At 36.6% G+C, this 15,333-nt stretch overlaps 1 protein-coding gene across 11 annotated transcripts in view; it reads right to left on the minus strand.

The window, feature by feature from the left end:
* Positions 1 to 15,333, minus strand: part of Naalad2 (N-acetylated alpha-linked acidic dipeptidase 2) — a 73,568-nt gene that overhangs the window by 11,273 nt on the left and 46,962 nt on the right. For 10 of the 11 annotated variants that reach the window (XM_039080987.2, XM_039080986.2, XM_006242568.5 and 7 more), the window contains 2 exons: positions 7,397 to 7,488; positions 1,691 to 1,781 (listed from right to left, as the gene is read on the minus strand). In XM_039080987.2, the coding sequence (XP_038936915.1) occupies positions 1,691 to 1,781; positions 7,397 to 7,488 (183 nt within the window). Of the gene's footprint in view, positions 1 to 1,690; positions 6,900 to 7,396; positions 7,489 to 15,333 lie in introns of those variants that run through there. The other variant, XM_063265045.1, reaches the window with a different exon arrangement.

Genomic DNA, 15,333 nt, shown 5'->3' on the forward strand with positions numbered 1-15,333 from the left:
AATTGGCTAAAATGTAAAGGATCTAAGTCTACTACTATTTGATATATGACATAACTTGTGACATGGGCAAAGTGACACAGCACATGTTCACCATATCTAAGTACTTGGTACCAGAACAGTGAATGACAGTGATATAGACTATCCAATAAAAATTAGAGAAAAAACAAAAATTAAAATGTGGAAGAAACTTGCTTTATTCACTACCCTCAGACCTTGCCTCAGGATAAGCAACAATGGGAATATATAGAAGGGCAACTGATAACACACAACCCTAGCTCAACATGTCCCTCAAATAAAACATTTCCTTTAAGGGGTAACAAGACAAAACAAAACAAAACAAAACAACAACAGCAAAAGCATATAGGGGCTGGAGAGATAGCTTGGCAGTTAAGAGCACTAACTGCTGGTCCAGAGGTCCTTTGTTCAATTCCCAGAAGCCACATGGTGACTCACAACCCTCTGTAATGGGATCTAAGGCCTCCTCTGGTGTGTCTGAAGATAGCTACACTATACTCATATTCATAGAATAAACAAATCTTAAAAACTATATAACATCTATATCATAAGACTTTATTTTTAAGTTAGAGTCAAATCCAGACTGATCTTAAACTCTCTATGTGACCAAGGATGATCTTGAGTTTCAACCCAAGTACTTAGACTTCGGGGATGTCCTAACATATCCCATCTTGGGGAATGGAACCCAGGACTTCATGTATCCTAGGCAAGCACTCTACCAATTGAGCTACATCCCCAGAACAAAATAAGATCTTTTTCCAACAAATTCTGTTTTGAGAAAAGAGTATAAATGTTTAGCATGTATAACCAGCTATGAATCTGGCATTTCTACATGAATTATCATTTCACTGGAAAAACCTTAGTATTTCATTCACAGAACAGTCCATACCCCTTCATCGTGTGTTTACAAAGGAGCAGGAGCAAGCAGTCTGTCTGTATGCCTACAATTCTTGGGTCCTGAGTCCACCTACTGCCTGATCCGATACAACTCAATTACAGTTCATATTAGTAAAATGTTGCTGTGCTTTACATATGGAATATCTGCACATCCCATACCCTCCAAAGAAGAAACTTGTAAGTTCAAGTACTCCCAGTGTGACACTCCTAAAGGTCTTAAACATTTTAAGAAGTGTTACAGGAAAATGGGTGGAGCTCGAGATCATCATATTAAACAAAATAAGCCAGACAGAGAATAATAAGTATGGAATGTTTTCTCGATATATAGAAATCTAAATGTAAAGCAGAAGGCATGAAAGTAGATGGAGGCCTGAAGGATTATGAGGGGATAAAGAAAGTACAAGGGGAGATAAGCATCGTTATAGTTCGTTATGAAAATGTCATAATGAAACCCACTGTTTCATAGTTAAAATGAAGTATCCTCAGAAAGAGGTACTGGGAAAATGCTCTTGAAGAATAAGTGCTAACCCAGGCCCTTCTAATCTCTTTTTGCTTTTTATCTGCTCTGAGGTGAGCAGCTTTCTTCACTATATCTGCCCACCATGATGTGCTGACTCATGTCACAATTCCATAAGTACTAGGACAAACACTATAGACTGAGACCATTGAAACTATGAACCCAAACAATGTTTTTATGAGATTATTATTTCAGCTATCTTGTTAAAGTAATGAAGAGTGAACATATACACTGCATATTAGAAAAGATTAAATGGCTTACCTTGTTCTTAGTGTAGCGAGCTCTGCCTGAAGCAATTCCAAGTCTTTGAAAGTAAGCCTCAAAATCACTCCCAGATCCCAACTTATTGATTCTAGGTATAGAATATGCATAAGTAACTATATGGCATAAAATAATAAATAATACCAAGTCAAACAGATGGGAAAACGAATCCCGCTTCAAGAGTAGCTAAGAATATTCATAGCAAATTATCATAGGAATTAGTAAAAGCCAAACAATCTTGAAGATATTCTATTATTTGCTAGAATATTAATGCGACAAGCCTAATTTTTTAATGAACAGAAAGATTCAAACAACTTAATGAGCCATTTTCATAGTTTACCTCAAGCTGTTTATAGTGTTTTATTTTCTGCTGAATAAGCATATGAAACTTTTATAAGGGAACAAACACATTTAAAGTTTTACAGGACTGATTTAGGGACCAGCAAGATGGCTTAGAGATAATGATGCTTGTCAATGAGCCTGAGTTTTCTTGGGATCCACATAATAGAAGGAGGGAAACAAGGACAAATTGTCCTCTGACCTCAACACAAATGTGTGATATATGAATGAACAGAGAGAGAGAGAGAGACAGAGAGAAAGAGAGAGAGAGAGACAGACAGACAGACAGAGAAACAGAGAGACAGAAAGAGACAGAGAGACAGAGAGACAGAGAGAGAGAGACAGAGGCAAAGAAAGGGAAAGGGGAAAGAGAGTCGAAATAACATTCTTCTCCAGGATCTAAATGTCCTTTTTAAGAGTTGCTTTGGTCATGGTGTCTATTCACAGTAGTAAAGCCCTAACTAAGACAAAATGTAAAATAAATTATATGAAAAAAAGAATTTTAAAAACACAAAAAAGTAACATACAGGAAATGTGAGACATTATCAGAAGACTAACATTCAAATTATACGACTAGAAGAGGAAGAAGAACCCCAGACCAAAGACATAGACCAGGGGCTAGAGAGATGGTTCAGTGGTTAAGAGCACTGACTGCTCTTCCAGAGGTCCTGAGTTCAAATCCCAGCATGGTGTTTCACAACCATCTATAATGAGATCTCATCCCCTCTTCTGGTGTGTCTGAAGACAGTTACAGTGTATGTATATATAATAAATATTTAAAAAGAAAAAAGACATAGACCACATATTCACCCAAATCATAGGAAAAAAATACTTTCTCAACTAAGAAAAAAACTTACCCATATAGGTAACAGAAACACGCAGAACACCAAATATTCAACATCAGAAAAGAGAATTCCCATGATATATTATAGTTAAAATACTGTATACATAACATAGAGAATATTAAGAGCTATAAAAGAAAAAAATGAGCCATATAAAAATATCCCATCAGAATAACTGTTGATTTCTCATTGGAAAAATTTTGAAATGCAGAAGGACCAGGGTCAATGTATTATAAGTCCAAGGAAACTAGAATGATTTACCTAGCAAAACTATCCATCATGGTTGAAGGATCCCTCATAGTTGATATATATTCTATGATATATTCAGGATAAATAGATACTACCCTATGTAAAAAGACTTCCCTAAAAAACGAAACAAAACAAAACAATAACAACAACAAAACTCCCATTAAATTAGACCAGGAAGCAAGTCTTAATACCATAATATCTGATAAAATAGGGCTCAAACTAAAACTTATCAGAATTTTGTAATCAAGGGAACAATTAACCTAGAAGAGTATATTATCTTAAATATATATGTATCAAACTCTAGAGCACTTGATTTCATAAAATAAAGTAAATACTATTGAAGTCACAAATCAACATCAACTCATAAATAGTAGGTATAGGTGATGTCAAAAATCCCACTTTTTTTCAATAGTCAGATCTGGACAAAAATAAGAGAAATAAAATTAAATGACATTATATATCAAATAGACCTAAAAGATATGTATAAAATAGTCTAGGAAAACACTGAAGTAAATATATTTAATTAACCAAGCACAGGGGTACTTTTTTCCCCCATATTTTGGGATCAAAACAATTTCTTACAAAATTCAGAATATTTGAAATAATTCCATGTATCATCTTTGACCAAAGAAACTTAAAAGCATATGAAATTCTAATAAATACACAATGTATGAAAATTAAATAACATATTACTGAGCCATCATTTCTCAAGAGAAATAAAAATTTACTGGAATTAAGTGAAAAATCAAATATTACAACACCACAAAATCTGAGAGGTCCTAAGACCTAAAAGCAGTCCAGTGTAACTCATAACTCCAAGTGCCTACATTCAAAAATCAGAAAGTGTACAAATAAATTATTTAATGATGCCCTTCAGTGAAGTTATAATTGGGAGGAAAAAAGAACAAACAAATCAGCAGCAAGAAATAATCAAAACCAGGAAAAAGAGAAAGAGAGAGAGAGAGAGAGAGAGAGAGAGAGAATAATACAAAAAATGGTGAATTGAAGAACTGGCTCTTTGAGAAGATAAACAAGAACAGACTCTTGGCCATATTAATTCCTCCTTCCCCCAGAAAAATGAAAAAAAAATGGAACCAAATTAATAGAAATCATAAATAAACAATGAAATACTAAAACAGACAGAAAAAAATTAATAGCTTGTACTCCATTAATTTGGAAAACCTAAAAGAAATGAATACATTTCTGTATTCAACTAAATCACCAAAATTATACCAGTAAGAAGTGGACAAGTTAAAGAAACCATAACAAATAAGGATTTAAAAGTTATAAAGACTTTAAGAAGTTCTTGGCCAGATGGACTCACAACAGCATTCTGTAAGAATGTCAAAGAAGATCTTAACTATCCTATAAAATAGAACCAGAAAAGAGTGTTTCCAAACTCCTTCCATGAATCCAGTATCACTCTAATAGCCAAATCACATAAAGATGTAACAAACGAAGAAAACTTTATAGCTTATGCCAATTTCTTCGATGAACATAGAGTCAATGAAATATGCGTGAAACAAATACAAACACTCATCCAAAATGTTATCCATCACGACAAAGTTGGCTCTGTCTCTGAGATGCAGAGATGGTTCAACATACAAAGTCAAAATATGTTATAAGGCAAAGAAATTGACATAAAAAACAAAAATCACCTGATCACCTCGATAGATACAGAAAATCCAGCATGGTTTCTTCACCAAAATCCAACATACCTTGATGATAAAAGTCATAGAGTAAGGTGGGACTGGAGAGAACAAAACTCAAATAATAAGAGCCATATATGAGAAACCTACAACCAACATCATTCTAAATGGGAGAAAAATTGAAGCAACCCCAGGGTTATTTGCTACTCCTACTTCTCTTCAATATTGTGTTAAAAGCACTAGCTGGAGTTATTGTGGAAGAGAAGGAAATTAACAGTACACAAATAGGAAAAGAAGCCAAACTATCCCTTTTAGAAGATGACATAGTATGATACCTAGAGACCCCTATAATTCGACCAGAAAACCTGTAGACATTTTAAATCTTTAGGAATGTGGCAGGATACAATACAGAAATCAATACTTGATCAACATGGGAGCCCAGTCCTAACTAATATATCTACAACAGTCTCTGAACCTGACGCTCAGGGATCATTTTGGAAAAGGAAATACAAAGGTTTAAGGTCCAGAGGAACAAGAAATGTCAGAAAATCTACTCCTAGGAAACCTCACCACCATGGCTGCCTAAACAAGGAAAACACCTACAGATATGCTAATATGGGAAGGAAAAAGGCTTAAGAAGGATTAACCAAAGACAAAAACCTCCAGACAACTAAGGAATGATGAGAGCCAAAGAAACAGTCTTCGCCCAGGAAACAGCACACCAAATGGTCAGCCCCAGAACATAAACAACTAATACTGTGCGGATTGAGTTGTAGGCATACATTGAGGCGTGTACTCAGTGAGTCTGTGTACAGACAAACATAAAGGTAACATTACTTAAAGAAAAGAGACCATGGATTTGAAAGAGTACATGGGAAATGATGGCGGGAAGAAAGGAAAGGGGAAAATGACATAATTATAGTAAAAAAAAATAGAAAGAATAATTAAAAATATATAATTAAAAATAAATAAAATGATATTTTAAGGAAGACTTTAGAAAATAAAATGAAGTCATAAACTACCACTTTCCACTAATTTTAGAAATTTCCAATTCCAGTTTTAGAAATCATACAGTAATAAAAATGGATAAGTATATAATAAATTCACAAAGTTACTACAGCATAAATGAAAAAAGATAAAAAAAGGGGCTGGGGATTTAGCTCAGTGGTAGAGCGCTTGCCTAGGAAGCGCAAGGCCCTGGGTTCGGTCCCCAGCTCCGAAAAAAAGAACCAAAAAAAAAAAAAAAAAAGAAAAAAGATAAAAAAAAATAAAAATCTAAACTACAGGAAGGCACACAAATAGGTGATTATTGTAAATGTTTCTTTATTAAATATAAAATAAAAATGCAGGGGTCTAGGGAGATGATTCAATGGGCAAAGTGCTTGCTATGTAAGCATGAAGACATTGAATTAAGATTTGCACCGTCCACATAAAAGCCAGTCCTAGCCACACACATCTTAAACCCCAGTGTTTGGGGGTTTGGGAGCAAATACAACAAGGTCCTGGAAATTCACAACCAGACAGTTTTGCTGGGTGCTACAGGGTCAATGAATGATCTAACGTGAAAAGTGAAAGTGAATAAGGTGGAGAGGCTGAAGAGATGACTCAGTGATTAAGACCACATACAGACCTTGCAGAGGACATGAGCTCAGTTCCCAGAAATCGCATAGGTGCGATGTAAACTCCTGTTTTTAGTTTATCCAACTCATTTTACCTCCGCATATACCCACAGAGATATACATAGACACATATCATTAAAAAATGAAATAAATTTTTTATAAAAGGGGAAAAAATAAGGTTGGAAATCAATGGAAGAAAATACCCAGCATTAACCTTTGGCTCACACCAACACATACATAAATGTACAATGTATACACACACACACACACACACGCATATCCAAGCACATGAAAACATATAAAACATTTAATTTTTACATTATTATTGCACAAAGTTATACTATTATTTAAGATATCTACTACATATCTGAAATTAAAGTTACATAAAGATGCCAGATAATGACTAATATATAGCAAAATTGCCATATGATTCATCTTATTTATACTCACATTCAGATGCTCACAGAAGCCAGAAACAGCTATTGGATCTCTTGGGTGCTGGGAACTGCTTCTAGTAGAGCAGCAAGCACTCTTAATTGCTGAGCCATATTTCAAGCCCCCACAAAATCAATTTAATTAGAAAACTTTAAAACTATATCTGTGTTACACTGTACATCAAGAAAAAAGAAAGGAAGGAAGGAAGGAAGGAAAGAAGGAAGAAAAAGAAAAAAGAAAAAAAGTGTCTGAAGCCAGCTGGCTATGGTGGCACACACTTGGGAGGCAGAATCTTTGTGAATTCAAGACTAGTTTGGTCTATGAAGTAAAACCATGGCACCAAAGCCTCTGTTACATAAAGAAACACTGTCTTGATAAATCAAAACACAACCAAAGCAACAACAACAAAATGTGTCTGAGATGATTAACAAACAAAACGGCAGCTGACCGGACAGCTTTATTAAATTTATTTCAATTATTAATGAGCCATCCTAGCATTGAACATTTGGAGAAGCAAGGGTTAGGGGAATCCTTATTTATCCCAGGGTAGAAAAGCTATATACATTAATTTACCTAGGACGTTCTTTATTTTCAGGTGAAGGGTCTTTTTCCAGCCAGCTTTCATAAAGTGATTTACTTTCAAAACCATCATCAGGACTGGAAATCTAGAAAAACCATTAGTAGGCATCAGGATGTGAAGCAAGTACATAACAAACATAACTCCATCTGCACACGAGTATCAACTTTAACTATTACCTGGACTTGCATACATGTTATATTCTATTATGCAAAAATATATTTTGCAACTGATAAGAAAAAAACCTAGCCCAAATACTTCATTTTAATGATGGCTGTTGTTGGTAACTTTGCCAATTACTTAAAAAGGAATTTCGTTTATTTTAACATTTTAAGTAAAAGTTTTAAATTGTTTCACGTAAAGATAGTGGAGAATATGTACACATATTTTATTTAATAAATTCCTTTTATTCAACCAGACAAACCCTAACTTTGGTGGAGTAAGTTGGTAGTAGTGAGGACATTATTTAGAGAGTTTTCAAATTATGCTTAGGCAAAGCTGAATTTTTTTAATGTGAGGAAAGGGTAACTCATATAAACTAGTAGGGTTATATGCTTATACACTGAAAGTGATGAGTTTTCTCAAAATGCATATGACTCAGATATACCAATCCTGCACATATGCCCAAACACCTAAAAATAAAGTTACTTGTACATTTGTGTTCACTGCTGCCCTCTTCACAGTAGCTAGACATGGAACCAAGGTAGATACCTTTCAACTTATAATGCAGGCAATGAAATAAATAATAAAGCAATGAAATAATAAATACATAAATAAATAATAACAAATAATAAAGTTGGTAATGAATTAAAAATAAATAAAAATGTGGAACATAGATACAATGTAATTTTATTTAGCACCAAAGAAAAATGAAATGTATAGGAAAGTAGATAGAATTGGGGGGAAAACTAGTCTAGGTGAGATAATTCCAACACAGAAAGCTAAATACCATGTATTCTTTATTATATATGTATCATACTTTTGACTTTCATTTTGTATTTAACTTAAAATGTCTATAGAGCCTAGAAAATTATACAGGGGTACTAAGGGTTAGAGAAGAGTTCTATAGATGGGTAGATAGAACTCACATGAAATGAAAATTGAAGGGGATATACTAGGATGGGGAGGATTAATAATGATGTAAGAATACACATAGAAACCTATTATTCTATTACATAATTATCTTTAAAAATAGCCTTCTTAATGCAAAAAGAGTGTATGGGTGATGAGATGTCTCAACAACCAAAGGTACTTGCCCCTAAGTCTGACAGCTGAATGCAGTCCCCAGGACCCATGTGGTTGAAGGACAGAATGGACTCCTGCAGATCTCCCCCCACAATACACGCACATGTGCACACACATACGCACATACACACAAACATTCACACTGTATTTTTGGTTTTTAAGAATATGGCTGATGAATGGCTCAGCAGTTAAGAAGCACTTGCTTCTCTTGTAAAGGACCCAGTTTCAATTCCCAACACCCACTTGGTGGTTTCACAGCATTCTATAATTCAAATTCCAAGGGATTTGATATCTCATCTGGCCTCTGTGGGCATTGCATAATGTGGTGTACACACAGGCATTCAAACAAAACACTCATAAAAGTAAATCTTGAAAGGGTTTGAATGGAGATACCTTATTTAAACACGTGGATAATGCCAACTCCAGAAACTAACATAATCAAAAATCTCAGAGCTGAGAAGGGGAAAGAACACTAGCTCCCATCCCTAACAAAGAAGCTATTTCCAGTTCATATCCAATTACAATGGAAATATAGTTTTCTCCACTGGTTTCTTGGTGTATGTATTAAACACTTAAAGGTAGGCCTGATACCCAGCAGCACATGGCTAACACAAAATGAATTCAATTACATTTCTGTAGGTTTTTTCTTTCTCAAATTGCTTTGTTTGGATATTTATTTGGTCTTATTAGTTCTTTTCTTATATATTATGGTTTCTGATGTTGTGTTGCTGTAGATTTTGTTTTGTGTGTACATGTTTCTTAGGCTTTTTCTTTGATTTTTTTTTTCACTTTGGTTTGCTCTCCTTGCTTGTATGTCTTTGGTTTTGGGTTTTTGTAGGTTTTTTTGGATTTGTTTTGTTTTGTTATTTTGTTGGTCCGTTTTTGTTTTAATTTGTTTTGTTGTTGTTGTTTTGTTTTCTTTTTAATTCTTGATAGGTAAGAAGCATGAGAGCAAAGGCATAGAGTTGGGAAGATGAGGGATCTAAGAGTGGTTTAGAATAGAAAAACTGTGACCAAACTAAATTCCATAAAAAATTCATTTAAAAGAAAGGAAGAAGAAAGAAAATCCCAGTGCCAAGAGTGGGATACCTTCCTGCAGGATTTTGATCAAGAAAGCTCAAGAAGCCTCCACTATTCCCAACAACATAGGTTATTAGTGTCACTTTTGGTTGATTTATTAGTTACTTTCCTATTGCTCTAATAAAGCATCATGAGCCAGCCAACTAATAGAAGAAAGCTTATTTGGACTTACAGTTTCTGAAGATTAAGAAACTATTATGGCGAAGCATTGCAGCTGGAGCAGCAGCTGAGGAGTCATATGTTGAATAGCAAGCATAAAGCAGAGAAAGCAAACTGGGAGTAGGACAAGGCCTTAAGGCCCCTAAGCCCACTGCCAGTAATATACTTCCTCCAGAAAGGACACACCTCCTACCTCCCCCCTCAAATCAGTGCTAACAAGTGAGGACCAAGGATTCAAATGCCAGAAACTATAAGAAATATTTTTCATTCAAACCAACAAGGCTGCCCACCAGAATTAATTGGGGAGACCTATTGCTGACACCACCACACATCTTGGTAATAGGACATAAAATTATCCATAGTCTTATGTGACCATGAACCCTGAAAATTAAACATTAACTCACTGTACAAGATTTACACCCTAGTGCAATAGTGGCATGGTGATTATCGGATTAACCAACAATTCTCTGATTGCATTTGAGGCCTATTCCCACAGGCTGGTAAATGGATGAGTGGGATGATATGTGTGGTCAAACCTGTGGCTTCTTTTGCTAATTTGACATCGTGTTAAACTCCTTTCTAATTTTTTATGTGTATACCCATAGACAAATGCTACTTTAAACCTTGATCAGAAAAGCTCTCTAAGCTGAAAATGACAGTGAATACAGAAGTTTATGGCTGCTCAAAATTCTGAGAATAAGTGACAGTGAAGTGCTCATCCTACATCAGGATAGTTATACTCCCACTCCAAGATTCCAGGAACATTGTGCACCAGGGTACAGAAAAGTGATTTGGAAGTATAAAAATCTTTCCTCAACTTGCTTTTTTGTCACGGTGTTTTATCACAGCAACAGAAGTTCTAATTAAAACAGAATTCAACTTCTGGTTTCCATCTGGACCTGGAGCTGACCCTCTGATGCAGCTCTCTGTATCCAGATCCTGCCAGGAGAAAGATGGTCTCCCAAGGGTGCTGACACACCTGAGAGCACAGGAAAGACCACTACTCAGAGGGGCTTGCCTGGAGCCCTCAGGACAGAGGAACGGAAGAGCAGTCTGGGACAGGTTACTTCTAGTTCCTGTCTATACCCTGAGCAGACCCTTTGCCACAACTCTCTGTAACCAGAACCTTCCAGGAGAGAGATGGTCTCCTAGGAGTGCTAACACACAGGCTTACAGGAGGTTTAAGCCACTGTCAGAGACAGCAAGACCAACTAACACCAGAGATAACCAGATGTCGAGAAGCAAAGGCAAGACCCTAATCGAAAGCAATCAAGGCCACTGGGCATCATCAGAACACAGTTCTCCAAGCAAGTCCTGGATACCTCTAGACACCAGAAAAGCAAAATTTTGATTTATAATTACATCTCATGATGATGTTAGAGAACTTTAAGAAGTACAAGAAAAACTTCCTTAAAGAAACACAGGAAAATGCTACCAAATAGGTAAAGGAATTGAACAAAAACATCCAGGATCTAAAAGGGGAATGAGAAAAAATAGAGAAATCACAAAGGAAGACAACCCTGGAGATAGAAAACCCAGGAAAGAGATCAAATGCTAGCAAGGATGTGGAGAAAGAGGAACACTCCTCCACTGTTGGTGGGATTGCAGACTGGTACAACCATTCTGGAAATCAGTCTGGAGGTTCCTCAGAAACTTGGACATTGAACTACCTGAGGACCCAGCTATACCTCTCTTGAGCATATACCCAAAAGATGTCCCAACATATAACAAAGACACATGCTCCACTGTGTTCATGGCAGCCTTATTTATAATAGCCAGAAGCTGGAAAGAACCCAGAGGCCCTTTAACAGAGGAATGGATACAGAACATGTGGTATATCTACACAATGGTACATCTACACAGCTCTCAAAAACAATGACTTTATGAAATTCATAGGAAAATGGATGGAACTGGAAAATATCATCCTGAGTGAGGTAACCCAATCACAGAAAAACACACATGGTATGCATTCATTGATAAGTGGCTATTAGCCCAAATGGTTGAATTACCCTAGATGCACAGAACACATGAAACTCAAGAAGGATGACCAAAATGTGAATGCTTCCCTCCTTCTTTAAAAGGCAAACAAGAATACCCTTGGCAGGGAATAGGGAAGCAAAGTTTAGAACAGAGGCAGAAGGAACACCCATTCAGAGCCTGCCCCAAATGTGGCTCATACATATACAGCCACCAAACTAGATAAGATGGATGAAGCAAAGAAGTGCAGGCTGACAGGAACCGGATGTAGATCTCTCCTGAGAGACACACCCAGAATACAGCAAATACATAGGTGAATGTATTTAGGCAAATACAGCAGCAAACCACTGAACTGAGAACAGGACCCCCGTTGAAGGAATCAGAGAAAAGACTGGAAGAGCTTGAAGGGGCTCGAGACCCCATATGAACAACAATGCCAACCAACCAGAGTTTCCAGGGACTAAGCCACTACCTAAAGACTATACATGGACTGACCCTGGGCTCCAACCTCATAAGTAGCAATGAATAGCCTAGTAAGAGCATCAGTGGAAGGGGAAGCCCTTGGTCCAGCCAAGACTGAACTGTCAGTGAACGAGATTGTTGAGGGGGAGGGTGGTAATGGGGGGATGATGGGGAGGGGAACACCCATATAGAAGGGGAAGGGGAGGTGTTGAGGGATGTTGGCCCAGAAACCAGGAAGGGGAATAACAATTGAAATGTAAATAAGAAATACTCAAGTTAATAAAGATTAAAAAAAAGAAGTCATAGACACAAGCATCACCAACAGAATATAAGAGATAGAAGAGATAATTGAAGGTATGAAAGATACCATAGAAAACATTGACACAACAGTCAAAGGAAATGCAAAATGCAAAAAGCTCTGAACCCAAAACATCCAGGAAATCCAGGACACAATGAGATGATTAAACCCAAGGATAATAGAAATAGAAGAGAGTGAAGATTTCCAACATAATGGGCCAGTAAATGTCTACAACAAAATTATAGAAGAAAACTTCCCTAACATAAAGAGATGGCCATAAACATAAAAGAAGTCTACAGAACTATAAGTAGATTTAACCAGAAAAGAAATTCCTTCTGTCACCTAATAGTCAAAACACCAAATGCACAAATCAAAGAAAGAATATTAAAAGCAGATAAGGGAAAAATTCAAGTGACATATAAAGGCAGACCTATAAGAATTACACCAGATTTCCCACCAGAGACTATGAAAGCCAGAAGATCCTGGATAGATGTCACACAGACCCTAAGAAAACATAAATGTCAGTCCAAGTTACTGTATCCAGCAAAACTCTCAATTAACATAGATGGAGAAACTAAGATATTCCATGACAAAACCAAATTTACACAGTATCTTTCTACAAATCCAGCCCTACAAAGGATAATAGATGGAAAACTACAACACAAGGAGGCAAACTACACCCTATAAAAGGCAAGAAAGTAATCTTTCAATTAACCCAAAAGAAGATAGCTACACAAACATAATTACACCTCTAACAACAAAAATAATAGGAAACAACAATCAATGGTCCCAAATATCTCTTAACATCAATGGACTCAATTACCCACTATGAAGACATAGATTAACAGACTGGATACATTACCAGGATCCAGCATTTTGCTGCATACAAGAAACACACCTCAGTGACAAAAACAGATACTACCTCAGAGTAAAAGTGTGTGAAATTTCTTTCTAAGCAAATGTTCCCAAGAAACAAGCTGGAGTAGCCACTCTAATACTGAATGAAATTGACTTTCAACCAAAAGTTATCAAAAAAGCTAAGGAAGGACACTTTATACTTGTCAAAGGAAAAATCCACCAAGATGAATTTTCAATTCTGAATATCTATGCTCCAAATGCAAGGGCACCCACATTCATAAAAGAAATTTACTAAAGATCAAAGCACACATTGCACCTCAAACAATAATAGTGGGAGACTTCAACATCCTGCTCTCATCAATGGACAGACAGATCATGGAAACAGAAACTACACAGAGACACAGTGAAACTAATAGAAGTTATGAACCAAATGGATTTAACAGATATCTATAGAAAATTTCATCCTAAAAGTAAAGAATATAGCTTCCTCTCAGCACCTCATGGTATGTTCTCAAAAAATTGACCATATAATCAATCACAAAACAGGCCTCAACAGATACAAGAAGATAGAAATAATTCTATGCATCCTATCGGATAGCCAAGAACAAAGATAGCTCTTCAATAACAAAAACCCAAACCAACCAACCAAACAAACAAAAAACCAGAAAGCCCTCATACACATGGAAACTGAACAATGTTCTATTCAATATTAACTTGGTCAAGGAAGAAATAAAAGTAGAAATTAAAGACGTTTTAGAACTTAATGAAACTGAAGGCACAACACACCAAAACTTATGGGACACAGTGAAACCAGTGCTGTGAGGAAAACTCATGTCTCTGAGTGCTTTCAAAAAAAACTGGAGAGAATAAACTCTGGCAGCTTGACAGCACACTTAAAAGCTGTAGAACAAAAAGAAGCAAATACATCCAAGAGGAGGAGATAGGGAGGAAATAATCAAACTCAGGCCTGAAATCAACCAAGTAGAAACAAAAGGAACACACATGGTATATATTTACTGATAAGTGGATATTAGCCCAAAAGTTGGAATACCCAAGATATAATTCACAGACCACATGAAGCTCAAAAAGAAGGAAGAACAAAGTGTGTATGTTTCAGTCTTTTATAGAAAGGGGGAAATACTCACAGGAGGAAATATGGAGAAAAAGTGTGGAAAAGAGCCTGAAGGAAAAGCCATCCAGGGACTGCCCCACCTGGGGATCCATCCCATATGCACCCAGCAAACCCAGACAGTATTGAGGATGGAAAGAAGTGCATATTGACTGGAGCCTGATATAGCTGTTACTGAGAGGTTCTTCCAGAGCATGACAAATACAGAGGAGGATGCTTGCAGCCAACCATTGAACCGAGGAGAATAGGGGTCCCCAGTGGAGGAGTTAGAGAAAGGACTAGAGGAGCTGGAGGTGTTTGCAACCCCACAAGAAGAGCAATAATATCAAGCAATCAGAACCCCAGAGTTCTCAGGAACTAAATCTTCATCCCAAGAGTACACTGGGATGGACCTATGGCTCAAGCTGCATATGTAGCAGAGGATGGCCTTGTGGGGCATCAATGGGAAGAGAGGCTTGATGCCCCAGGGAATGTCAGGGCAGGGAGGTGGGAGGGATTAGGTGGGTTGGTGGGGGAGCACCCTTATAGAAGCAGGGAGAGGGGGGATGGAATAGCAGGTTTCTGGAGTGGAAACTAAGAAAGGGGATACCATTTGAAATGTAAATAAAAAATATCCAATAACATACATATATATTTAAAAAAAGAAAGGGGCAGAAGACATCAAGGTAATAAGCCTCATCATAAATAGGTGAAATGAAAAATGATAAGATTCTTAAGGTAGGGTA

The sequence above is a fragment of the Rattus norvegicus genome, chromosome 8, assembly GCF_036323735.1.
Source record: "Rattus norvegicus strain BN/NHsdMcwi chromosome 8, GRCr8, whole genome shotgun sequence".
NCBI classification, from domain to species: Eukaryota; Metazoa; Chordata; class Mammalia; order Rodentia; family Muridae; genus Rattus; species Rattus norvegicus.